Source organism: Ixodes scapularis, unplaced genomic scaffold (assembly GCF_016920785.2).
Source record: "Ixodes scapularis isolate PalLabHiFi unplaced genomic scaffold, ASM1692078v2 PGA_scaffold11__112_contigs__length_91849675, whole genome shotgun sequence".
Taxonomy (NCBI): Eukaryota; Metazoa; Arthropoda; class Arachnida; order Ixodida; family Ixodidae; genus Ixodes; species Ixodes scapularis.
In genome coordinates, this window is record NW_024609837.1 from 5875249 (window position 1) to 5903001 (window position 27753).

Consider the following 27753-nt stretch of genomic DNA (forward strand, 5'->3'; position numbering starts at 1 on the left):
GCTGTCGACACCAGCCTCATATATGGGCATCATTTCACAACCGTGTTGTCCTATCAAGACAGGCACACAGCTTTTTTTTTCTGTTTTTTCAGCGATGTACGCTGCTCAAATGGTGAGTTCACCACTAGTGCAAGGTCGGGGCATAAATCAGGAAATATGCAATGTTATTTTGGGTTCCTGCATCTTTACAAGAATGAAATCGTCAATATTGTTCACACGCACTGAAGACAATCCGTAAGCGCGCAAACAATTTTGTGAAATCGAACCTCTTTTCTTTGGCGTGTATAATATTGTCACGAATGACAGACGATGAGGCAGGAGAAAACAGAATGAACTAAAGATTTAATGGTGACGAACGTATGCCAGAAGCAAAAAAGAGGAACACACGTCGAGAAAGCAGCATCGAGCGTCGACGGGGGCAGCAGCAAGCGACGGTGCATCGGCGTAACAGCTGGCTGACGCGAGAGAGAATCAGTGAAATTCATCGGCAATACAGCGCTCAGCTCTTTATCCAGTATGCTCGTCATCTCGAATATTCGACCTCGAATGTTGTGGCAATAACCGGCGTGATACTGACTTGGCAAGGCCATTCTGGCCTCCTTATTTTTTTCGCTTGGAGTAAGAGTATACGCGAACCTTCTAAATTCATAGAGAAGCGCGTATTCTCGATCAAGCAGCGGGATTACTCTTCCCTTTAAAAGCGCACTGCCTCGATGCAAAAAATAAAAATAAATATTGGTAGGTTAAAAAGTCTTCTGGAAAACGAAACGTGTCAGTGATAGCGAGTGTAGAACGGCTTCAGTCGCACGACGTGAACAACCTCGGGTCGTGGTCAGCACTGTGATGATATTTTCATTCCGTCCCACACCACCTCGTAGTTTAGATCTCCGAGGCGACAAAGTATTTTCTACAGTCCGAAGTACCGTTTCAACAGTTTTTCGCTCAGGCCGCGGCGACGAATGGGTGTCCACACCCACACCCTGTCCCCGGGTTGGAAGTGAACCCCCAGACGACTAAGGCTGTAGCGGCCAGCGTCAACACGCTTCTGGTCTTGAATCCGGAGTCGGGCGACCCGGCAGACTTCTTCAGGCCGTTGAGGGTCCCCCTGGGCGTCGTCGCTCCAATCGTCAGCTGGCTCGTGGGGCAGCATTCCGTCCAGCCTGTTCGTTACTTTCCGACTATGTACCAGCTGGAAAGATGTAACTCCAGTGGTGTCTTGAACTGGGCCGTTGTAGGCAACTGTGACGTACGGTAATACTACGTCCCACGTCTTGTGCTTCACGGCGACGTACATGGAGATCATGTTGGCGATGACCTTGTCTAGCCGTTCCGTCAGACCGTTCGTCAGCGGATGGTATACGCCGTCATTCGGCGATGGCTGGTGTGGTTGAGCACAAAGGTCTCTTGAATTAGCTGTACAAAAACGACGATACTCGATCTGTAATCAACATTTCGGTTGCAACATGCCTGCGGACGATGGAATGGACGAACAACTTGGCGAATTCAGCTGCAGTGCCCGATGGAAGGACTTCGGTCTCGGCGTACCTTGTAAGTGGTAATCGATCGCGACGACGGTCCACCGGCTTCCTTGCGTCGATGGGGGGAACGGTCCAAGCAAGTTCATTCCCGTTTGCTGGAACGGCATAGACGGGGATGTGATCGACTACGGAGTTCTCCCAGCTTCGTCGGAGGTGATAACCAGCAGCAACGTCGAGTTGGTGCCGCCGAAGTTTTCTTTGTAGAGCTAACCTTCTCGAACAGTGTAAGTTGTTAGGGCTCGTGCGAAGACACGTAGAACTGCCCCCCCCCCCCCCCCCCCCCCCTTTGCCGCTCCAGATGATCGATGATTGCACGCATCTCAGGATCGTCTCGTTGAAGTGCTGCCGTGTTGTTCACGGTTACCGCGCCGGCAAACATGTCGTCGTCTTCGCTGTCGTCGGTGCGCTCAGACTCCAAATCGACGGGTACCCTTGAGAAGCTATCGGCGTCGCTAAGCTTGCGGCCGCTCCTGTAGACCACACTATACGGCGAATTCTTGAAGTCAAAGGCTCAACCGCGCGAGACGTCTTGAGAGATCCTACAGGTTTGCAAGCCAACAAAGCGAAGAGAGGTCTGTAGCCACTCGAAACGGGCTTCCGTACAGGTACGAGCGGAACTTGGTTATCGCCCAGACGACGGCAAGGCATTCCTCCACGTTGATCAAGTAATTGCTCTCTGCCTTGGAGAGCGTCCGACTGGCATAGGAAATTACTCTTTCTGCGCCCTCTGGCAGTTGTACAAGCACCGCGCCAAGTCCTGTATAACCTGCGTCCATGTAAATTTCGGTGGGTGCAAATTGGTCGAAGTAGCCGAGAATCGGAGGCGTTTAGAGCCTTCGTTTGAGCTGGTCGAAGGCCCGCTGTCATTCTTGTGTCCACTTGAACTTTACGGCACCCTTTGTAATGTATGTCACAGGCGCGGAAAGTTTGGCGTAGTTCCGAATGAAGCGTCTATATTAGGCGCAAAGCCCAATAAATCTTAGGGCGGCCTTCTTGTTCGTTGAGCGGGGAACTCTGCTACTGTGGACGTCTTTGCAGAGTCAGGCCGTACGCCTTCGCTACTGATGACATCGCATTGATATAGCATAATTTTCTTGCTATATCTATCCCGAAAATCCTCTATCCCAAGAACCAGGTGCCCTATGCATGTGGGAAGGGTCCACTTTGGGGAAACGGTCGGGGGCATCCTCTTCTGGGTCAGCAAGGTGCGCCTAACTGAGTTGTGCTTGCGGGCGAAATCGATGGAATCGCAGGTGCGTTTTGCGGGTTAATGCCTCGTTTTTCGCTGCCTGATATCGTGATGTGAGCGAACAGCCTGAAGAAAAGCTTCAGAGTGCCAAAATAGCTAAATTTCTGCTTTGCATTGTGGATTAAACGGGATTTTGTATTTTAAAATAGGGTTGCCAAACGGAAGTCTCGAAAGATCATGCGTGATCACCGGGAAACCACCAACCGCGTCTCGGTGTTTCTGAACGGGGACGGTCACGTACCGCGTCCGCAACTGCTTCGCAAACGCAGCTCAACCATCGGTGTGAATACGCCATAACTGCGGGACAACGGCGGGAGGGCCGCACGGCTCCCAAGAAGCGCGCTGCGCAGAATCGTCCCGCCAATCATGTGGACACCGCTGAGCACCGAGAGGAAATGTTGCTAGCGTCACCGGTTACGGTTGCCCGGAAAAGTAAAAACTAGCAAAGGGGGCAAATGGTAATGACGTTTAGCTCAATGTTGGTTACGCCCACGCCGTAGCCTTGACTGCGCTGTTGGTTGCGCCTGAATGCGCCCGCTCGAGTCATTTCGGAAACTTGGCGAGTTGCAAAGGTTTGCCGGACCGTCTAAGAAACATTTGGACAGTACTACGTCGTAATATTTGAGGTGTGGTCTTTCTAGGTGATACTGAAGAGAACTGTATTCTTTTTCCAAAAAAAACAAAAATGAAGCGGCGTTCTCTTTAAAGAGGCGCTGACACCCCAAAGGTCGTATTTTTTTTATTGTCTAGAACGATAAAAGATGTAATCATAGACACAAGCAAAAAAAGAAAAAACCAAAACGCAAAAAAAAAAAAAAATTGCACGCGCGTTTGCGTTTTTTATTTTTGTTGTTTTTCTTTCCCACTTCTCACCTCCTCGCTTCTTTCAATTTGTGACGTCAAATGTAATAAAATTTAGAACCTTTGTAGGCACCATTTTTATAACATCTTATTACGGCAAACATAAAACATGTTTTTAACATAATTTCGAGCGCACAACAACTCGTTTTTTATTTATTTATTTATTTATTTATTTTTTTTTTTTTATATAGCGAAAGTCGGGGTTTGGTGTGATGTCGCCTCATGAATTTCTATCCTCCCTGGGAAAACATGGCGGCGCTCGACGCATGTAGCAGAAGATGATCGGTGAGTCGGGAATTCGGACGAAGTGGTCTTTCTTAGGGGCCCGGTGACCTCTCAGAAGTCGAAAAGGAAATCGTCAAACGGTCAAAAGAACTGGCTTTGGTGTCTGTGTAGAATAGTTTCGGTTGTGACTCCGCCGGGGCAGCCTTTCAAGCTGAACCGGCGAGCCATGGCCCCTCGCGCCGCTCACAAAAGTCCACTGCGCGTTCTCTTCGACCTCCACACCATTTCATAAAACTTGAGATCACTGAAAAGGCCCTAAAAAAACTTAAAACTCGAAATTCAAGCGTTGTTTGCTCGCAGCGATAGGCGGCAAGGCACGCACGGCGGAAACCGGTTGTTCGCGTCGAGGCGGCAACGGCGGTTCGGAGAGGAGGCGTGAAAGAAACTTGACTCGCAGGACGGTTCAATATCTGACGTCACCGCACTGGCGAGGATCGCGCGGGAACTTCAGATTCCGCATTTGGAAATTGTTTTTTAGTTCACAAATACTGAACTCACAAGTTTCGAATTTTGAGGGGTATGTCCAGGCATCGTTTTCAACTGTTTCGGATAACAAAAAAAAAAAAAAAGAATATATATATATATATATATATATATATATATATATATATATATATATATATATATATAATTTTGACCTGTCAGTGCCCCTTAAAGTCATCGTGGGTACGCTTCAGTGGAGGCATTACAAAAATAGAAACTTACGCTTTGCAAGCTTTCTCACATCCTTCTTGGGTCTTGAAAATGTTTTTATCTCTGGTTCTACGCCAAAGGGCTAACCGGGTGGTTTTTATACACTCATTTTGATTCAGGTCATAATAATACCGAGACAATCCTATACTAAATCTTCCCTTCACTGGCTCTTTCAGACAGCGGCTTTCTCTTTCATCTGTAAGTTCACAATTGTTTTTTTTTTTACTTTTATTTCTTTCGGGTAGTTGAAGCATGCACAATATTAGGCTGAATTTCTTTCGTATCCAATATTGCTTTACTTTCCACATTATGTAGTTATTACCATATTATAATTATCATACTGGCAGAAGGAAATCTCACTTTTAAGTCATACATTTGGTAGCAGTCGTAGAAAGCTTCAGCATATGTAAAATGTTAACTGTCCATGTAGAAATGAGGTTTATTTTTTTCATTTATTTAGTGAAGAAAATAATTCGACGTTTATATTTTTAAATTATAGCAAATCATTTCGCGAGTGGAGTACTAACTCCTGGTCCAACGAAGCACGTACAGAACTATCAGTCTGGGGTAAGAGCAAAGAAGATTAAAAAACAGGAAATCAAAACAATATCTACATTGATTTCCATAGCCTCTCTAGCAACATCTAATTATAAACTATTTCTGGTCAGCGTAGAGTGTACTATACTTTCTTTCACCTTACGTCCATACATCCGGTGCTACGAGCTGATGACACCAATCACACAGCGATTTTCACCATCATAGTGTTCCCCGTGTTTCTGTGCGTGTTTTATCATCACTGAACCAATCAAAAGAGGAAAAGGCCAGCGACTTGTGCTTTCGATACCGTTTGATTGGTCCCCTTAGCTCGCAGCGTTGGCTGCGTCATTACTTAAGCGGAAACAAAGTTTTGTACGTTCGACCAAGGTTAGGATAAGATGGTAAGTGTAGGAGGACTACGGGCAATATATTTTTATACCTGGTCTTACACTTTCCGGTCGCGAATAACCTTGAGACATAGAATACAGCGATTATTTTAATATTTTTTAGTGAAATATAGTTGGAACATATCCAAATAGAACTTCATAAATCGCCAATTTATTTTTCATAATTGCTACAAAAGTATAGGTTTAAAATTACTTTAATTCATATTTCCCGCTGATATTGCCTTTCGTCGAATTTGAAGACCAAATAAGACAAGGTTTGTTCTTTATGGAAATTTAGTTCTTCTGTTTATTAGTAACGCCTAAATTAACTTGTGCCTAGCACTTCCTAAAAAGATTTGTGAGTGTCAAAAAAGTTCATAAATTGAGTCTGTATCATGACTGTTTTTTAATTGATAATCTTCAGTCTCAATCTTCGAACATTCACCAGCATAACAATTTTAAAACGTTTTGACAGGCGTTGAAAAAACAGTCATTAAAAAAAAGCCGTTAATTCTTACTGGAGCATGTTTTCCAGCATTCTTGCGGAGTCCTGAAATTGTTAGTATCATCACTGCATCCGTCCATTTTTTCGCATTTCTTCGATGTCTCGTTGTACCAGTACCGCGTTTCTTGAGATTCACATATTTGCGATGTAATGCGGGGAAGCTTACATTTTACCTGCACGAATTCTTGTACCCAGCCCCCCCAAAAAATACAATAAGCACAAATGAATACCAGGATGCGTTGACGGGGGGAATATGTGTATATGCATAAACAGTCCTCCATAGTTGCACAAACGAAAACGCAAAGGACAGGGAGGCGTAGAAAGCGGACACGGACAGGCACTAAGCAACGACTTATTGTAAAGATATTTCAAAAAAACAGGCTAGCTAATGACCACTCATAAATAAAAAAAGAAAAACAGAGTATGTAACACAAAGGGTCATAAGCAATGTTCCTCTCTGTCCCCCCTATCTGTGTGTCGCTCTGTCTCAGGCTTTTCCCGGTATGTATAGTAACTCACAAATAATTAAAACAAAAACAAAAATACGTAAGTGGCATTGTTAAACAAAAAAGAAACAACAAAAATAGAACTACAAATATTTATGAAAAATATTTTTTTTTTAGGCAAAGAAACAAGGCGCTATACTTACTTCCACAAAGTTCATAGCACTTTTGCTCGGAAGAAAAGGAACCACAGTGAACCCTTTCGCATCTTCTAGTCTCCATGTTAAAGCGGAATCCGGCTTCCTTTTTATTACTGCAATTTTTATGAGCGGATGGCCCACATTGTCCGAGATCTGGGTCTTGAGGTGGTTATTGAAAATTGCTTAGCTTTCAACACATTAAAGAAGACAGGCACTACACATAGAATATAAATATAATACCCTGTAGTATTGTACACAGTGGCAGTCCCACAGCCTGCTCCGGGCCGTACCTTCATATCAACATGGTGCAACTGCATAAACGTCGGCATGGGAAGTACTTGTAAAGACACCTGTCATATTTTTTTTTTTTCATTTATTGACTGAACCCTTTTTAGCTGAGCTTCTTGACTGGGGATTTTTTTTTTATAGTGTTACAAGCGTTCGGGCGCTTCAAAAAAACACTTGAAATAAAAAAAATGAGAATAACCTTATCCAGCGTGATGAATATCAGTTTATAATTTTGAAGCAATAATCACAACTTACATGCCCTAATTGAATTGACGAATTCAGACGCTGCTACGCGCCGTACTTAGCAGGAGGGTATGCACTTGGGCTAATTGGTTATCCATATTTTCGAGGGTGAAAGCGCTAAAAACAACGGACAGGTAAAAGAAGAGAAAAGAACACGGAGCGCTCTGTGTTGTCCGTTTCTTTTACTTGTCCGTTGTTTTTAGCGCTTTCACCCTCGTACTCAGCATTTCGCCGCTTCTGTTCAGCTATTTCCTCCTGGGTCCTTTCCTTTTGTATAGTGATGATTGCGGCACAATCAGTGAACGTCTCAACTCGCCCCCCCCCTCCCCCCCCCCCCCCCCCACACTTTGTGCGTGTTAATAAGAGTAGAACTGCAGCATGCGGGTATGTTTTGATGTGACGACCGGAATACTTCATGGGGGACGTGGTGGAGGGGGGGTTGTTTCCGCCATTCAACGAATGCGTGGCGACGCATGTTAGTTGCGCGATTTTGCCACGAAAAGCATGATCGTAGGCGTAAATATGCACTGCAAAAGAAATTGAAGCCTTGATATACGTCCTAATTTAAAGTTTATTTTTCTTTTTGTCGCCGCGAAATGTTTTACGCGCCTAGTATATTTCTAATAGCGAGTTCGTTTCTCACGCACAGGCACCGTGAGAGTTGTCTCCCAGAAACCATCGCACTCATGGAGTGCCGCATGAAGAAACGGGCCTAACGAATTAGCCGAGTGCAAACCGATGCTCTCGCCATCTATGCTGTAGATCTAAGTTTGTACCAAGAGTTCTAACCTCAAACCTAAACTAGTGCCTTGCTGTTTGACGTAACAGGCCGGAACACGAAACAGAGTGGCTGCTGCAATGTTTGTATTAGCGATTACTTAAACAGCTCGTTTGTCGTAGAGATATTTACATACTACATATCCTTCCGCCAAGTGCTGACAATAAAATAACTTGCATGAAATAACAAAAGGCGAGCATTATTTCAAGTCTTACATAACTGTTTGCACTGGAGAAAGCATCCGTTACACTAGTCACGCATAGGCTTGATCAAATTTAAACGTGAATCACTGAAAGGATGCGGTTTCAAACTATAGCCCGCTGGATCCTCTAACTATACGCTTCGCGGCAACTTCGATTTGAATCCTTGCTCACATACAGCTGGGTCAGCTTTTATTCTTAATGCGGTGATATCGAGAGCAGTCTCATACAAACAAACGAGGGTCCAAGATGACTTGTGTAGGTAAATGTGATAATGATGATGACTTTGATGATGATTTTACCTAAACCTTGGTTAAAATCACCATGTCTCGCTTTCTCAGCTGCGCATCAATGGTTCTGTTGGGCGAACTTTGCCGACAAATGGAGTCCATTCGTAAGTTCTCAATAGGATATATTTTGGCAATAACTTTTCATGGTACAACCGTGAAAGAGAGCTAGTGGCCACAGAAGCATGCGTTTGTCCCAAGCATGTTTTTACTCGTCGAAAGTTTTCAGAGACTGCACGACACCAAGAAGACTTCAAACGTGCAAAAGTATGGGTTGTCAATTGCTTCCTTCATGAAATGACAGAAAGTCACAAATCAAGCTTTCGTTCAATCCCGTCTTTTGTGGGACTCAATTTCTAACAAATTTTTTTTCTGTATCTTGTATCAAACCAGGAGCAGACGAACCCCCGTCGTCGGCTCTTACGCCTCCCCTGAGCGATGCATGGCGGGATTGCATGCTGATGCACGCTGGGTTCTTTCGGTGCAACGAGTGTCTGCACGCGTTGAGTATCGGCTGCGAAACGAACTCGGAGAGCGCAGCCGCTTGTGGATTGCCGGTCAAAACAAACCCGCTCCACGCTGCGGGTCGCCACGTGTGGCTACGAGTGCAGTGAAACGAACTCGCTATAAAGTAATTTCAAAAGAAGCCCAGCATTTTCTTTTATTTATAACCTAACCTTAGATTTACTCACTAAAAATTTGATTTTTCCGAAATAATGTATAAGCATTTTATCGCGAACATATTTGATATTACTAAATTGACCATTTGGCAAAGGTCATCATGATATTGCCACGCGCGTCCGCGAGAGACCGCGTGCGTGGCCGAGTGGTTAACGCGCTTGACTCTCGTGCGAAAGCCCAGCGTTCGATCCCTGGGAGCGACGACGCGTCTTTTATTTATTCTTTGAATTTAGATTTCTGGTAAATTCAAGAACCCTGTTGCTTGTTCGAGGTCCGAATGTTATACACGCCGAATCTTCTACGCCGGTTGTCCCAGCAGCCCACGCTGGGCTCCGCGTGGCGAGCCGCAGTCAGTCTCGCCCCAGCGTTCGACTCTGCTGTTACGCCAACTTCGACGCCCGCGACGCTCTGCTGTTATCTTCTATTTCCTTTTTATTTTTGGGCACAAGTTTGCCCCATTAAAGGTTTCAGTTTCCTCAGTTATCCTTTGTTTCCTCGCCTGTTCCTTCCTGACAATATCGACCTCTTTTTTGGTGAGATGCATAGTTTTTCAGGAACGATTTGGGGGGGGGGGGGGGGGGGGGGGGCGGCGTTTCGTGAAGCATCATGTATGAGTATAAATGCAAGGTAATTGTGTTAATCGCCGTAAACTTTAAGAAGAGGCGTTCGTTACCGTGATATTGTCTTTACTTTGCGTTCCTCGTGCTGGGAGACCATTATAATACATTGGCGATATCATTAAGATGTTATACCGAACTTTTAATCACATGTTTTCTGTATTAATTTACAATTTCAGTATTGAGTGCTGTTATAACCAGAGGCAAACTGAATTCACAAAATTTTCAAGGAGGCTAAACAGTTTTATATAAACATCTGCCATTATTCGCGTTTATTCGCCTGAATCTGAAAGTAAACGTAGGAGACAAGCTAGGAAGCCAGTTGACTATAAAAACCAGTTCACACATCGGCGACTTCTTAGGGCCAAGTGCCTTAAAACATCTAAAAATACCTTACGACGAGAGAACACAGTGGCACGCTGGCGCCATCTACGCAGTGGCCTTGCATTTCACTAGAGCGAAGGTTTGGCTAGATTTGCGAGGTCAAATGTGCGTACTTCCTATGAGAAACAGTCGTTATAACGGGAAAAAAGTATTTCAGGGCAAAGAAGAAACAATTACGCACAAAAAAATATATATCTATAGAACCGCCAAGTATTCCACGGCTCTCCGATAGCTGGCGCCAGTGTTTTTTTTTTTTTTTTTCTTTTTTTCTTGTTGCAAAACATTTTTAGATCTTTCAGAACACACGGCCCTCAAGCAGTCGCAAGTGAGTGAACCGGCCTTGATGCGCAGGACAATATGGCATCAACGTGATTGACACTTTCTCATTATCTTGGCAGCTGGTCATTGGTGAAAGCACCAAGGATATGCTAGCGAGTAAAGACCCTATGTTCATCACGTGTAGATCACTGTCCTGCGTTCCGGTCTCAGCAGGGCTCCTGGCGCTCCTTACAAAATAAGTTTTAGAAATAGGCAACCTAAACCTATAAATATTCGGTGACTACCTAAAATGTGTCGCCTTCTTTCAGTTTTATGAATTGGCGTATTATTTAAAATCTGCAATCAAAACAGATACTGCTAAATATCCCGAAATTTAATTATTAAGTTAGTTACCAAATTCATTAACATATGTGGATGATTTCCCTCCCATTTAATATCCCCTGCCACGATAAGCACATATTGAGGACGGTACTCATGAAATAGTTGCAGCTCAAAACAAAGTTTTTATCACTGACAACAATCATAAGGCATCCTCTGCAAACGTCCTAGATTTTATTATGGGACATTTTAGTGGCTTATTTAGTGTGCATTTTTGGACATTCCATTTCTCAATTCTATGCAATACCTGCAATGTTTCATTCAGTACACAAGGTAGCCCTAGTTTTTTCTGTAAGCCCCTTCTTTGATGGTTTTTTACAGAAAATTTAGTATATAAAACAATCAGACCTAAATACATCACACGTGGAGCAATGCATATTTGGTACAAATAGTGTACTACCTAATTTTCCGTTGCATGAATCACGGAGTTTTTCTGCAATTTCTGTCTGAGTCTTACGTAACGGTGCAACTTATATGCGTTCTTTTATAGATATGAACTTTAACTGTGGGAAAATATGGCCATGGTGACATTTATAATAAATGGAGAACGGCAGAGCACCCGACGGTGGCACTCTCAGTGATCCCAAAACGGTCCAGTACCTTTTGCTAATATGCCTTTTGCATAGGTACGTGGCTGGATGGATAGTTATGCTTGAATCCTCTTAATCGAGCGGCTGCCTGCGCCCCCTAAACAAACATCTTAATTTCAGCAGTTTACTGATCGCTCACCTATAAAACAATAAGGTTAAATATTCCATATAGTGCAGGGTGTCCCAAAAATGTTAATGCTGTTGTTTTTATTTGTTTTGTTTTTTTATCGCAAAAATAAACTACGCATTAACGGACGCCGATTTACAGCCGAATTGTAGCACTAGCGGCTCAAACCAGATGTCAAAGTTAAGGAACTCTCCATTACCTTATTTGAAAGTTATGAGTGATTTTCTCAAATGTTCAATGAGAAAATCGCGGCCGAATATATAGTGCTGAATTGCGCCGGTTAGCGAAAATGGGGCGAAAATGAGCCTTATTATCTCATGAAAATTTTCTGCAAATCACTTCTAAGTTTTGAATAAGATCACGGTTAGTCCTAAAATTTTGGCAGGCAGCTTGGACAACTGGCGCTACATTTGAGCGGAGAATTAGCGTTGGCGATGCGAAGCTTATTTTTACAATAGAAAGCACAGTAAACTTTTTGGCACACCTAGTGTATTCAAATTACACTCCGTATGACGGTGGCGCCTTTTTGCAACTTGGCAAACACACTTTCCGCCCTACGAATTGAAAAGAAGACAATAACCAACTTCAATCTTTCCTCGATTTATGACAACAGTCAGATAACCTGTTCTTGTTGATATCCGCTTTTTTGTCGTCACTGCCTTTAAGGCCCAAAGCCTTGGCAAAAATCAGTATTGCCTTTGGCAACTGCAGAATGAAGTCCTATACAATAGAGTATTAAGAATTCAGCCATCTTCTTTTCCTTCCCACTTGCGGACAGCGACTGCACGTGCCATCCATCGCAGCTCTCTGCACCTGCCTGCTAGTAAAACGGTGGAACTTATAAAACGGCGCCAAATATTAGCTAAAAAAGACGGCATGTTGAAACCCTCGAAAGTCACAGTATCATAATTATTGTGAAACAAAAATTTAGCCAGATTACCGATTCAATAATTAAAAAATCGTATATCCAAATGTTATTGTGTTTTTTTGTTTTTTTTTTGTAGTTCTTTTTGTAGAAAGGTGTCGTACGTACCTCGACATACTTTATTACATTCTTTTCTACTTCTAAATACATTGGTTTGAGGCTTATCGTTCGGTGCCGATATGCTTTTGCATTCTCCTAGACTTGCGTTATACGTGAGCATTGGATAACTCGTCTTTCTCCCGTGCTCTTCAGGCGTTGTAAAGCAGTATGAGGGTACACGGCCTTAAATATAAAAAGGTTCATAAAAAATTTGTGTAAATGATATACAGTGATGTCTCGTAAAAATAGGCACGTCCGTTCCCTCAAAAAATTGTCCATTATGTTAGTTGTTCATAATAACGGGACAAAAATGCATATACTTTTGGAGTTTTTCCTCGACAATTGTGTTCATATAGCGAGGAATCCATATTAACGGGGTCCATATTGACGAGACATGAATGTTGTAAAAATGGCATGCAAAAGCTCCTTTTTTAGAAGCAAATAATTGTCGTATCTTACTCATGTTTCTAAAGTAGTCGGATGTATGTTCTATAGTACAGTGCTTAGAAGCTTATCCACAGAAACGCGTTTTGTGATTTTTTTAATAAAATTTTATATGGCAATTCTTTACATGACAGGGAACTAAAGTTTAAAAACCATTCTATACTAGAGCGTGTACACTACGCTTCGATTCGACTTCGGTCTGTCCGCAAAAATCGATTTCTCGATTATCCCACTGGGATTTACTATAGAGGTGCGGCTAGGTGGTGCACGTATAAAGTTAAAATATCACCGAATAAACATATATTGTTCTAAAGAGAAAAAAGAAAAACCTGTTTTGGGCAATCTACGGCGACATTTCCCTGCGACGCTGACGGTGTTTGTTGACTTGGAGACGCTGCCAACAGATGCATGGAAAAACTTTCATTGAATCGTTTGCTATCGAAACTCGAACCGGCGGATACCGGACGCCTTCGATTCATACGCCATAGGCCGTCAGCGTCTCCAAGTCAACGAACATCTCACCATCCCCCGGAAATAGCGCCATTATTGGGCGAAACAGGTTTTTATTTTTTTATTTTTGAACGAGGTAAGTCCATCCGTTTACATTTTAACTTTTGCGTGCAGCACCTAGCCGCATCTCTGTACTAGATCCAAGCGAGATACATTGAGAAACCCATTTTTGCGGATCGTCCACAGTGGGATCAAAGCGATAGTGCAGAAGCTACAGCAGAACGACAAGTTAATTTGATGTTCAAAAGAGCTACAACATACACAGGTTTAATTCCCTGAAGCTTCTACAGGAAGAAACCCGTATATTAAAACAAAAACAGGAAGTCGGACATTTTATAACTTGAATACGCACAATGATTATCAAATCAAATTAAAACAAGATTTAATAACTACGCAAGCGGGGGCGTCGGCAGTTTTCTCGAGGGTGGAGGGAGAAATTTATTTCTCCTCCCGCCAGACTGTTTGCTAGAAATGACTCTAATGGCCGGGGGGCGATCACTCCCTCCCTCCACCTACCCTCCCTCGTCCTTCATTATTACGACGCTACCGCACCTAGGGACGTCAACTTGGGACACTATAAATATTGAAGACCCTCTGCTACCTCAATCGCAGACATATATTTAGTCTGTGCAAGCACCAGCAATAATATGATGTCAAATGTTAAGCATCAGCTGTTACCCGCCCCCCTTCCCTTTTTAAAAAAAAACAAACAAACAAAGAGAACATGTTCGTTTTAGGGTTACGAACTTTTTTTGCTTTACTACAGTAAATGCTTACGAATGCGGCAACGCTCCTCCAACACCCTCATTACCGAAGGCCACTGTTCCCAAAGGCGCGTGACGCACTGACGTCATATAAATCGCTATGGCTGGTCCACGGAGCAATTCAAAGTTAGCGTTCGTAGGTGATGGTGTTCATTTTTTGCACCCTTAATTTTAACTTGTATCCGACTATGCACTGAGAAAATGAGGGAGAGGAGGAAACGAGAGAATACGTCAGAATGCCGATCTCTGGTTCGAATGATTAGTGGGAAGACAAAGCTTGCTGCTTCTGTCTCCACTGCACTCGTCGAACGCTTTCGAATACGAGAGTTGAACTTCGGATGCCGGCGTTCCGCGTTGTGACGCTCTCGACGAGTGCAGTGGAGACAGAAGCAGGAAGCGTTAGGTATTCCCACTAATCATTCGAACCAGAGATCGGCATTCTGACGGCACCGCGCGGTCTAGTCTCTTTCTCTTCCTCACTTCCTCACTAAAAGCCTCCTCGGCGGCTTTTATATACAACATTACACGTCTTTTTTTATTATTCATTTATTTGGAGCAGGGGTGGTTACATATTACCCTAGTGTGATATGCTTACGAGCACTTACTTTTTAGTGGCAGAAGCGACCGCCTCAACAAAAATATCAAGGGAATGAAGGCCCATTTCGTTAGAAAAACAATTCCATGCTTAATTTTATATTGTTTAATTGTTTAATAGTCCTAGTATGATTTAATCTAGCTGAACTTTTTGTTGAAAATTGGATGTATCTATCACTATTGACATTTAAGATTCAATTCATAAAGGATATAGATTTCTCAATATGCTCAATTTCGCTCTAACCTCAAATGGCTGGATATTGGCTTTTTCCAGTAGAACTCTCGCAGACACGGTGTATCTGAAGTTATTAGATGTAGATCTCTCAGCCAGTGTTTGCTCGTGTTCAAGTTTATTAATACCATCTGCTGTGTGCGGGTACCAAACTGTGTGAATGTTGTTCTCGCTCGACATTCTTGCAATGAGCGTCATGTCAATTTAAGGATGATTTATGTCATGTCGATAGTAGCTGGTAATGAAAGTCGTTAAAAATGTTATAGGAACTTGTAATTACGATTCGAAATCAGTGCAACTGATTCCCCCCATGAAAGGTTCCGATAGCAATTGGGCGACAAGAGTAAGGAGCAACACAAAAATATAAAATACTAAAGTATAGCTGGACAGCAATAAATTAATTGAAGTAGAACACTTTCCGCATTGCTAGCTTTAAAAGTCATAATTTTTAAAACAACGCAGAAAATAGAACTTCCAGAAAAAAATATATTTGCGAACGGCTAGCCCCGCATATAACCAGAAAGAAAAACTCCGATCAAAAAAGAGTTTGGTGCGCAACTGCTTGCGCTTTAGCTGTTGGACTCTACAAAAATGCTACCGAAAAATGTGCCAAAGACAGGTTGGTAACTCTGGAAGCATCAAGACATTCCACATGTGCCCTCACTTTATAAATATGCACCTAGATGCAGTTCTAAACAAGGCTGAGGTTACAATGATTAAAAAGCGCGACAGGACAACGGACGCAGAGGGAGACACAGAAACATAGCTGTGTCTGTGTCTCCTTCTGTGTCCGTTGTCCTGTCGCGCTTTTTAATCATTATGAATCATCAACTCGCCCAACTTTCTACCCTCGTCTGAGGTTACAACCATTCTCCTTCCGTCATTGCCAAAGGTGTTTTCAGGATTTTACCTTCCAGGCTGTTTGCTTTCTAGTATGGTTACCATTATGTCGAGCCTTTTTTTTTGCGTACATTTTTTTTATTACCCGCCTATACTTCGTCTCACCCTAGGGTGAACTAAAGGCAAAAGCTACGGACATCCAGATCCAATAACAAGACACTTATAAATTGCGTGGTATTTCGCTTCGGTGCACGTGTCGGTGCCTACGTCTAGTGGGCATGGGCGGACAGTGGTTCTAATTGAATTGCGCTGAAAAACTCATCAATTTTACATCGCAAAGAAAGCCACGACATAAAGGATTTTTGCAGTGTCGAAGCTATAAAAATGAGGCAGCGCTTTTGTATTCGGAGCATTATTCGTGCACCCCTTATCAATGTTAAAAATGTCATAGCTCGGCGTGTAACGTGATTGGACCTGGCGGCCTGCGACTTTGGCCTTTAGTCCATCGTTGGATGAGACAAAGTATAGAATAATAAGATTAATAACAATAATGCTCATTTTTGTGGGCCCAAAAACATCCAAGAGGAAATCACTATGGTGCTCAAACAGGACACAAGAAAAAAACACTGCACTGACATTAGTTTGCTAAACATAGCAGATACTGAAACGTAAATAAAAGTGATTATCTATCTTCCAAGTGTTTAGTATTTATGTGTGCCCCATACATGATTCCAGCGACAGTTTGTTTATGTCGTTAAAACTTTTCACAAAAAACTTAAATTAGAATTAAGGATAAATTGAGCAAACTTTAGTAAACCTTCGTTTATGAATTTTAATAGAGGCTGTCACATAGACAATTCTCGGGTGAGGGAAACAAAATATAACTGTTAAAGCGTTCTTTGGCAAATCTGTTTCTGGAATCCTGCTTCCTTTCAAATTGCTCTGGTAAAACAAATATATATATATATATATATATATATAATCATTCTTCATTGTTTGTAGAGACAAGGATATGCAGCATAATTACATTACTTACTTTTGCATGTTTTTCTGCATAAGAATTCACTACGAAACCTGTTTTTTTTCTTATCCCAGTCTTCATTTCTAAAGTGAACACGACGACACTGGTCCCTTGTTGAGTCGTAGAACCATCCCTCTACAAGCTCCCAGCCTCTGGCATCTTCCTCTAGTGGGAGCTCACATCTGCTTTCTTCTTTCGACGCTGCAATATCATCTCCATCTTCGACATAATAATCATCACAGTGGCAGACCCCTAGAAACAATTATGAATTATCAGAAACAAGTTAATTTTGTCTCCAATTCGAAAGCATACGTTTGAGAAAAGTACGAGAACCACGTTACTATTTTTTAGCATCACTGCAGTTTGTAATCCGAACCAGGCATACTTAAGTGTCTCATTTGCTACTCGAAGGAACATAAAACAAAGGAAAACGTTGCAACGCTATCCTCTGGTTTTTTCCTTCGACTTATAAGTTCCTTAATTTTCCGCACCACAGTCTCAGGTGGTCATAATTAATAGTGGCCATGAATGTTGCCACAATATAAATAATAAATTTAAACTCGTTGTCACAGGATCAAGGCTGTTCTGTATTTTGGTGATCATGTCTTCAAAAAAGGAGGCAGGCAGAGGGAACTTCAATTTCAAACATGTCCTCTAATTATTAAGCGCTTTCCAGCTTTCGGAAACTCTGTTTAGCAGAACAATCAAAAGTACATGATACCCGAAAACAATCTTTTTTTTTTTTTCTTGCGAAAACACTGCGCAATAATGATCACGCGGCGGAATTTTGAATTAAATAAAAGAGATAAACCGAGACCAGAAAGCCACCGCAGTGAACTACGACATCATAGTGCACGGGAGTCCCGGGTAGTCACTCCTGGATAGTTCGTGGTACGTGACACCCCGTTACCCTGCGCACAAAATTCCTCTAAAGTAAAACGAGTTTCGCTGTTTAAAGGGGCACTGACACATCAAAATCGTAATTCATTTTATTATCCGAAACGATTGAAAATGATGCCGGGACATTACCCTCAAAATTCGAAACTTGGGAATTCAGTATTTGTGAATTAAAAAAACAATTTCCAAATACCGAATTTGAAGTTCCCGCGCGATCCGCTCCAGCGCAGTGAGTCAAATTTTGCGGTCTCCTGCGACTCAACTTTCTTTCGGACCTCCGCACCACGCTGTGAAGCAAAGCGCCGTTGCTACCGCGACCCGAAGAGAGGAGGAGGTGAGCAGGCGGGATAGAAGGGAGCCGACGCGGGGAAAAACCGGTCTTCCCCGACTCGGCGATAAGCCTCTGCTCGAGCGCCGCCAAGGTTTCCGAGGGAGAACACAAATTCAGGAAGTGACATCACACCGAAATCTGATTTTTGGTATTTCAAAAAGAAAGGCCGCAGTGCGTTCGTCATTGCGTTAAAAAACATGTTTTACGATTGCCGTTATAGAAATGTCGCCTACAAAGCTTCTAAATTTCCTGATTTTTGACGTCACCGATCAAAAGAAGCAAGGAGGTTAGCGCGGGAATTATAAACGCCAAAAATAAAAAGGCGCGCGCGCGCGCGGTGAAATTTTTTTTCGCGATGCGATTTTTTTTGCGTGTTTATGACTACAACTTGCATCGTTTTAGACAATAAAAAAGAATACGACCTTTGCGGTGTCAGTGCCCCTTTAAGTGGTCATAAAAATCGTGTTTAATAACTTCTACTAGTTTTATATTGTTCCTTAGATATTTTATAACGTCAAAAATATTTAGTGCTCTTTGACCGAACTATCTTATTGTTCCAAAAACATTAAAAGCAGGCTTAAAAACTGAAGTATCATGCGGCTGCTGGCTTGCTAAAAAAAAGTATCGTTTTGAGGCGCAAATATTTATAATATTTAGATTCTTGTACCTCAGTAGATTCTGTTAAAATATACAGAGTAAATAACCGTAAATACCTTATAACAGTTCGTCGAATAGTAGTGCGTAGTCGACAACAGAATATACTTGGTGTTGCTTAAATAAGAGTCACAAGAAACCAGACATGTACAAATTACTTAAAAAAAGGTAGTTAAGTTACGTTACTGAGTATCAACGCCAAAAGTAATTGGAGTAGAGTAGAAATTACGCATTTGTAATAGTAATTGAGTACACTACAAACTACTGCAAAAAGTAGCGAGGTACTTTCGAAGTTACTTTTTATATTTTTGTGGTAGCAAAATAAACAGCAGTTTTGACCCATGAAAAACCCTTCGAGCCTAAAATAAATGCAGTCATTTTACGTCTTGCGTTTTCACCACAATAGTTCATTCGCTCGCCGAAGCAATTGACTTTCAAAGCTCTTATCGGAGAGTTTTCTCCTTTTCCTCCTTAGGACGTCCCAGCCAGGCTTGAAAAACGTTCCACTGTGGTGCTGGATGGAACGGCAGTGTTGCATTTCAGAAACAGGCTTGGCAGGGTCGGGTAAGCGAGTGTCTGCACCTTTGGTGTCCATGACGAAACATGTGAGGTTTGCCCTAGCCTAGAGGGTCTTTTATAACAAACTCTCCTTCCCTTTCTTTTTTCTTTGGCAAGTTGAGATGGTTACGACTGGCCCCTCTTTATTCTCACAACGGTCGGAGAGTACGCTGAGCGAGTGCTCCTGGCCGTCAAATGATCAAGTCTCGCGCCACGACGATGAGATCATCTGGACGACTGCGCATTTCGTTGCAGAGCTAGTGCTATGCTACTGAAAAAGAATTGTTTGGGTTTAACAGAAGATGAAACGACGCATACTTCGTCGCTGACGCCGGGTCCAACAAAAGGATTTCCCAAGGATGACTCGCAATCCTCGCCGGCGACTACGGTATCCTGATGTGACGCGCCTGACAAGTAAAACGTTTTCAACGGAAAGAAGGTCTCCCTGGCGTGGACGGTCAGAAGGACGCGAAGGATTACGTGAACAAGCATGGCCACTCGTACAGTTACAGCCGGGAGCGGGAACGTGCTCCCATGAACGGATTATCCGTGTCTCCGTTTGTGCGCGGGGGCGTCCGGCTTTGCAATTAAGGGAGTATGCGCTGACGACGAGGCGACCATGGAAACAGGCGCCCAGCTGCGAGGTCGTTCCAGCCGCGCCTCCCGTGGAACCTACCGCTTGAGTCAGAACTCACTAAAGGCAGACTACATGAAAACAACAACCCTCGGAGTGTCGCCACATTTTCCGGTTGCAGCTGGAGGCGCGGCGCCTGCGTGCATTACCGGATGAGGTCAATACCCGACGAAGGCTTGTTACGCATCTCTGCCTGCTTTCGTGCGCGCCGGTGTAAGGACGCCTTTGATACAGTTTCTAGGGTTGCCGAGTACAAGTGCGTGGGAACGGAATGTGAGGGGGCCCCTTGTTCGGGAATGCCACTTCATCTGCCGACGTCTTATTTATTTCTGCGCTCAAACTTTTGTGATGAGCAAAATTAGCACTAGATTTTGAAAGTAGTTAATAATTTGAGTAGAAGTTACCTGAAACACGTAGTTAAAGTAAAGTACTAATTACCAAAAAAGTTGTAGTCGAAAGTTACCATGTTACTCGGAAAAGTAATTAAACTACAGTAGTTTGACTAGAGTTGTTGAACTACGCCCAAGTCTGCAAGAAACTGAAGGTTTTTTTTGTAGATGTGTGACATATTTGGGTACTTCACAGTTAAGAACACATCATACTTCGAATAACAAGCTCTGCTAGATACATGTTGATTTTAGTATTACGAACGGCAGCTTCATAATAGTAACAAAAAGGAGGCACAGTAATAATCTCTGCGTACCGTAACCGTCCTGTCCACATTCTATTACCCTGCCCTTACTTCAATTGAATGCAGTAGACGCACATTGTGTGGAAGGTGACATCGTAATAAGCTTTTCTTATTTACTATTTTTCTGGTTAGAATATAATTACAGTTTTTTGTCTATAATAAATACTGAATACGTTATTTATTGACTCCTATACATTACTGAAGCAGGATGACCACAGAATGCATAAACGGTCCAAATGGGAGGAATCTATGATCTACTCATCCTAACCACAAATTGTCTAAACTTGTTAAAACAGTCTTGCACTGGCATATGCCTAAACTACGTGTACTGGATTGAAGTGAACACACTCTTAATGACCACATATTTGCGTTTGTGACGCTGCGGTGGTCGTTGAAGGGGATTGTGGGAGTGACCTTTTCTTTCTGGTCGTGGCTAGAAGCCAGTCTCCCAGTGGAGGCGCCATTGGATTTCTGAGGAACATGAGCAGGCCTCGCCAAAGCTCTAGGGCGTGCTGGGTTGGGATGCTGGTGTCAGGGCAGGCCCAGACGTTCAGGAATGAGGGTACTGGGGCGCGTTCGATGGATGCCAAGACTATTGTCGGGATGCGGCGTACTGCGTGCAGGACCACGGGAGATAGAGCAGGTCCGCCCTGAAGTGGCAGATTAGGCAGGTGCCAGGTGCAGATGACACTGTCCCCCTGGCGTTCCAATGGAACCGCTGCCGACGATGCTGTGTCAATAGGGTCCCTGTCTGGATTTGGCGAACCAGAACGGTTACCTTGCAAGAGATATGGCGGGAGGGTATAGTGCGCATGGATAGCGGGTTAACAACCATGGAGAGGTAGGTGACGCGCGCCTGGATTTATTTGAGCGCAGGCCGTGCCAAAGGTCGGCAATGATATATAATAATAATAATAATAATAATAATAATAATAATAATAATCAATCAATCAATCAATCAATCAATCTTTATTATACAGTGCCCAGGAACAACCCTGAGGTCTTGGTGCTGGTACACTGGTGGATAAAAAAAAAACAAAAAACAAAAAAACACACTATACACATCTCCGCAGAAAATAAGATACACTTTTAGCATAATACTAGGCAGTGCACGAGTAATTAGTACAATGAAATAAAAACGAGGCAGTAACAGTAGAGACGGAACACAAGACCGAAGGACAACAACTGCACCACCAGAAAACACGACATGGAGATGACGACATTCAGACATAACAAAGCAATTCAGCAATGCTCATCCTGCACGGGCAAGTTTTTAATAGAAAGGACAAACGTCCTGTAGCAAGGGTTGAAAATATCAAGTTTTTCAGAGTAATGATTCAAACGCTGAGCCATTCTCACAATTGGGTTTACCGGACTAAACATTCTAGAAACATAAAAAGATGACAGAAGACGAGTAGGCACACGTGGGACCCTAAGGCACAGTTCAGATAACAGGCTCGGAGAATTGATGAGTCCATGCAGCGTTTTAAACAAAAATAGTAAGTCCGCGTTCTCCCGACGCCGGTGCAAGCTAAGCAAACCAACACGCTCTAACGCAGACTCATATGTTAAACAGTGAACATCCTCCTTTATGTAGCGATGTTTAAAGATAGAAACAAACTTTTTTTGCACACGTTCGATTTCCAAGGAGTGACTTTTAGAAATTCCATTCCAAACAACTGAGGCATATTCTAACTGTGACCTGGATAGCGAGCAGTATAACGTGATAAAAGCCGTCGGGTTTTTGAACTCCCTGGTTAAGCGAGAGGCAACACCCAACATTCGCAAAGACGAGTTAACCAGTTTACCAACGTGATCAGAGAAACGCAACCCAGAATCAACCATGACTCCGAGATCTTTCATTACACTTACTCGAGACAAAGTCTCTCCTTGAACATTATATGCAAAAGAGATATTGTGAGTTTTCCGAGAGAGCGTCATGACCTTGGTTTTGGACGGGTTCAAGAGAAGGTCATTTTCAGAGCACCATCGGTAGAAAGAACATGCATCTTCCTGGAGCTTAGCACAATCACGTTCAGTAACTATTTCTCGATAAATTTTTATATCGTCAGCATATTGCAGGAATGAAGAATTTAAAACAGCAAAAGAGACGTCATTTACGAAAATTGTGAACAGAAGGGGTCCTAAAACAGATCCCTGAGGAACGCCAGAGCGAGTCCTGTACAACGAAGAGTTCATGTTGTTAACCCGGACATATGCCTCTCTCTCTGACAAGTAGCTTTTTAACCAGTCATGTACTGAGCCACATACTCCATAGGAGGAAAGTTTGGATAAAAGAATAATGTGATTGACTACGTCAAAAGCCTTACTTAAGTCAAAGTAGACAACGTCCAACTGACCTCTGTTACATATTACACGAGATGCAGCAGACATAAAGCTAATGAGATTGGTAGTTGTTGATCTGCCGCTCATAAAACCATGCTGATTGGGAATTGCTAAGTTTCGAAATTTGAAAGACAGGAATTGATGAACTACCATTTCAAAGAGCTTAGAAAATGGAGAGAGAAGAGAAATAGGTCTATAGTTACAAATATCACCTTTTTTTCCCGACTTTAAGACTGGAACAACAGCAGCGACTTTCCACGTTTCAGGAAAGGTTCCCAACCTTAACGAGTTGTTAAATATAGAGCACAGTACCGGCGTGAATATGTCGTGATACGTTTTGAGAATCGCAGAGGGAATGCCGTCGCGCCCTACTGATAATGTTGCTCTCATTTTCTTAATACAGGATCGTACGGACTCTTCATCAACATTAATGCAACTTAACAAGTCACCAAACCCATCTAAGTGAGGCAGCACAGGTGCAGAACGCTGCGTACTATCCCTGTAGACGGACCTAAAATGCTCAGCAAATAACTCAGGCACGGACTTCAAATCGCTCTCGTGATTATCCAGGACAATCTTCGACTCGATATGCCTCCCAGAACGTGAATTAATGTACTTCCAGAATTTCTTCGGATTATTGACAAGATCTGATTCCACTGAGCAACGATGAGCCTGGCGGTCGCGATCCAGGAACGTCTTACATTGCTTTCTGCAGTTCTTGAATTCCACCTCCCACTTTAAAAGGCCACTTTTCTTAAACTTCCTGTGAAAGAAGTCCTTTCTTTTCAGTAGTGTTTTTAGTTCACTGGAAAACCAGTTAGGAAAGCGAGATTTAGTAACTGTCCTTAACGGAATAAAAGTATCCATGGCCTTCCGAACAGTTTGCGTGAAGAGCATGACCTGGTCATTCACATCAGGCGACTCCAAGATCAATGCCCAATTAAAACTCGTGAGGTAATGATGCATCCCGACATAGTCCCCTGCCGACAGATTATATGAGGTGTGCGGCGGGGAATCACTAGAATGAGCACGAACAGAAGAATTCTCGAAAGAAAGTACTATATCAAGTGCAGGATGATATGTATCCTGAGAAACTAATGGCAGTTCACCCCGTGCTACACGCACACTCTCCATATTTGAGAAGCATAAATCTAGAGCATTAAATTGGTGATTCAAAACATTATTGTGTTGTTTGAGATTTAAGAAAGAAGAAAAGTTTAAGAGCTGGGTGCCTTTCTGCCTGCAGTAAAAGTTGTCCGTAAAAACATCAAGCTGCGGCCAGTTGACTCCAGGAACATTAAAATCCCCCAAGATTAAGACTTCGCATCCCTGTAAGTCATTCACTGTATTCTCTATGCCAACAAGACAACTATGAAATTCATCTGGCGGTGTCTGGGGAGGGAGGTAAAATAAACCGATGAAAACGCGTACTCCCTTTGCAGCCTCAATCTCGTCCCATACGCTCTCGGGAAATTTCTCTAAGTCTTCGCGTCTCCTAGAGCGGTAGCGCCTGTCGACTGCGACCAACACTCCACCTCCCGTTCTGCTCCGCCGGGTAGAATCACGATCGCGACGGTGCACCTCAAAACAAGGAGGGAAGTAATCGGAGGAGCCGATGCTAGAACACAACCATGTTTCAGTTAAACAGAATATAGAGCAATTGGATAAGGTAACATTAGAGAAAAAGCAATCGGCTTTTGTACGCAGGCCGCGAACGTTTTGGTAAAATAAATCAATGTGACTCATCCTTGATCTATCCAACGTTCAAAGGGGAGGCGGCTGCCTCGGATGCATGGAGCAGGTCTTCGCGAAGGGCGCCTCGAAAGGCCTTAAAGAGGCATGATTTGGGCCACACGGTAGGATCGGAAAGCTTTTCGAAGTCTTTTGCAACCACAGACACATGGAAGGAGGCGTAGGAGTCGTAGGAGTCGTAGGAGAATAATAATAATAATAATAATAATAATAATAATAAATTATTTATTTTCTCTGCCCACGAACAACTTTTCAGTTTCCACTCTGGAAGGGGGAAACCAGAAACGAGGAGAAGGGGGTGGGGGGAGGTTCCTTGGCTAGCACGGGGAGGGTGTGTGCGCGCGCTAGCCTGTGGGCTGCCTGGTTGCTCGGTACGCTCCTGTGAGCGGGGACCCAGCGTATAATGGCATGATGGCCGGATGATCTCAGGAATGTTACGGCCACCATTAGTTCTTGCAATGCAAGACCGGTGTGCTTGGTGTCGAAGCTTATTCAGTGATCCGCTTGCGAGTCAGTATAGGTAAGGTGCGTGAGTGGAGCGTTTTCCTGTGCCATCAGAAGAGTGTCTCGTACATAGCCTGCACTAGCGTGGAGCTCTGCTTCGGTACTTATCGGGAGAGTAGGCGGGGAGCCCTGTGCAGTTGTCTATGGGGCGGCATAGTGTGGTTGTGCCATGCCGTGGCGTGCCTGGCATCTTGTGAGTGACTATCTGGAACGGCTGCATCTTTTTTTTTTAATATAAATTATACCGGGATGTAAAACTTCACACTGCATCATCTTTTCTCGAATCACTAGTCTCTAATATGATATCTCTTTGTACGCTGTATGTAAAATGCTGTATAAAGGTTCTCCTCACTTTTAGTGTGTGACCGATCGTTTTAGTTGTCAGTTACCTCATATGAATAAAAATATATGAAATATGTTTGTTAGTTTTTTTAAACCGAAACTCAGAGTCACTTCTCGTATAGGGCACTGCTACGTGTAGGCTTTGAAAAAGGACCCTACTTTGGGGAGCTGTGTCTTCTTTCTCAATAAAATGATGCAACATGTTTTTAATAGAAATGAATGCCGAAACAGAGTATGGCAAGGTACCAAATTTTAAAAAAAGATCGAAGGTGGTGTTGTTGTTTTCTTTTTTTTTCTTTTGTATCGGAAATTTTCATTGTTTTTTTTTTTCCCATGTTTGCCTAAATATATCCCCGTTATTGTATCACTCAAATACCTTATTTATTTTATTAATATTAGACATATATAAGTAAAATACTACCTCCAAATAATATGATAATGCTTAAATTATTTCATCAGATACAGGCCTCCAAATTTTGCCATTCGTCGTTCGAGCATGCACGTTTGGCAATTTCTAGAAAATTAAATAAAATTTACATAAATATTATTAGTCTATCTTACAAGCAAGCTGTACTCATAGTTTGTTCTTTAAAAAGTATTAGAGTTCGCCTAATATTATCATTCAAGTTATTCACTTTCAAACGTGCCCCCCCCCCCCCCCCCCCCCCCCCAATCAGTGCGCGTTAATGCAACTGTCCACCTCTTCATGCTTTGCGATTTTTCCTGTCCCCAAATTTATTTTCTGGACAAAACTAAGTGCGGATTTCTTTATACCAGGCACTTGAGAGTGGCATATAGAAACGTCAGTTGATTTTAAAATGTCGACCACCCACCCTTTTTTGGTCGATCTTATCTGAAATCACCTTCCTAATACTAGAGGATAGCAAAAAAGGATCTCTTTTTATGCAACCCGGATACACACTCCGTCATTCTGTATTATCTAATTAGTTTCGCACGTCGCGGAAATTAATTATTCAAGGTTTTAGGTGACGGCCTTCTTGAAACGCCACGAATCTAAGAAAGGTAAACCGATTACAGATGTGGCTGTAGTAAAACAAAAAAAAAAATAATCTTCGTTCACTGTGCAGTCAAGGAGGTTCACGTATTGTCAGGATTAGCATTCAATTCGTTTTTCAAAAAGAGGTTGAATCCATATTTTAGAAAAGGTGAGCCACATAGAAATAAATTAATAGAGTACAATGAACAATAGACTTTACATCGTTCACCGAACAATGAACCAAAGAGGACACTACGAGCACTGAAGTCATTTCAACGCCATGTAAATGTAACATGACCTTTGGTATGAGCACAGCGACGTGTGGGGGCGTGTAAAAATACTCACAGCACTGGATGGCTGAAATAGCCTGTAGTACCTGATGCGTTTCATTGTAAGATGGACGAAGTATAATCAGAAAGTATAAAGTAGCTTTAAAAGGTAAAAGCTGGCAGCCTGGTTTTTTCGTATCTACCACCAAAATAAATTAAAATATTAAAGTAAAACTATATAGATTGCGTGCATATAATTAAAACTTGTGCTGCATTGTTAATTCAATACTAACCAAGCACTGCGGTGACGAAGATCCACAAAATGTTATTCTGCATTGTGACGTTCTTTCGGGTTCACAGTGATGAATTTACTGCGAATGCGGTATATATATATCACTTCACCGTCTCCCTGACATTTTACGAAAGAAGCGTGAAATAAAAAAAAAACGAATTTAGTGATGGTATGAAGCTCTCCAGAAACAATAAACACTGTCGAACGCAAGCATCTTTGCGCATAATGTGCGACCTTTGGAATTACGTACAGAAGTAAAGAAACACACACATATATATATATATATATATATATATATATATATATATATATATATATATATATATATATATATATATATATATATATATATATATATATATATATATATATATATATATATATATATATATATAAGCAGTAGTAAGTGTGATTGCCTCAGAAAGCCAACGTTGTTTCCGTAAAGCTTTCTTATAAAAAAAATCAATCTTTAATTTGTCTTTAAAACTAGAAAAAAACAAAAAAACAA

General features: G+C 42.5%; 1 protein-coding gene across 1 annotated transcript; it reads right to left on the reverse strand.

Moving 5' to 3' along the window:
- Positions 1-4634: 4634 nt before the first annotated feature.
- LOC120844664 (papilin-like) lies at positions 4635-27289 on the reverse strand. Its single transcript, XM_040216564.1, has 6 exons — positions 27247-27289; positions 16994-17230; positions 12583-12756; positions 6704-6856; positions 6068-6238; positions 4635-4822 (listed from the first exon to the last, which is right to left on the reverse strand). The coding sequence occupies exons 1-6, from the start codon at positions 27287-27289 to the stop codon at positions 4635-4637; spliced, it is 966 nt and encodes a 321-aa protein (XP_040072498.1).
- Positions 27290-27753: the final 464 nt, after the last annotated feature.

Coding starts and splice junctions, on each gene's coding strand:
- LOC120844664 (XM_040216564.1), bottom strand. CDS start 27,289: ATGCAGAATAACATTTTGTGGATCTTCGTCACCGCAGTGCTTG. Junction 12,757..16,993: donor ATGCAGAAAAACATGCAAAA/GTAAGTAATGTA, acceptor TTTATATTTAAG/GCCGTGTACCCTCATACTGC. Junction 6,857..12,582: donor ATGTAATAAAGTATGTCGAG/GTACGTACGACA, acceptor AACCACCTCAAG/ACCCAGATCTCGGACAATGT.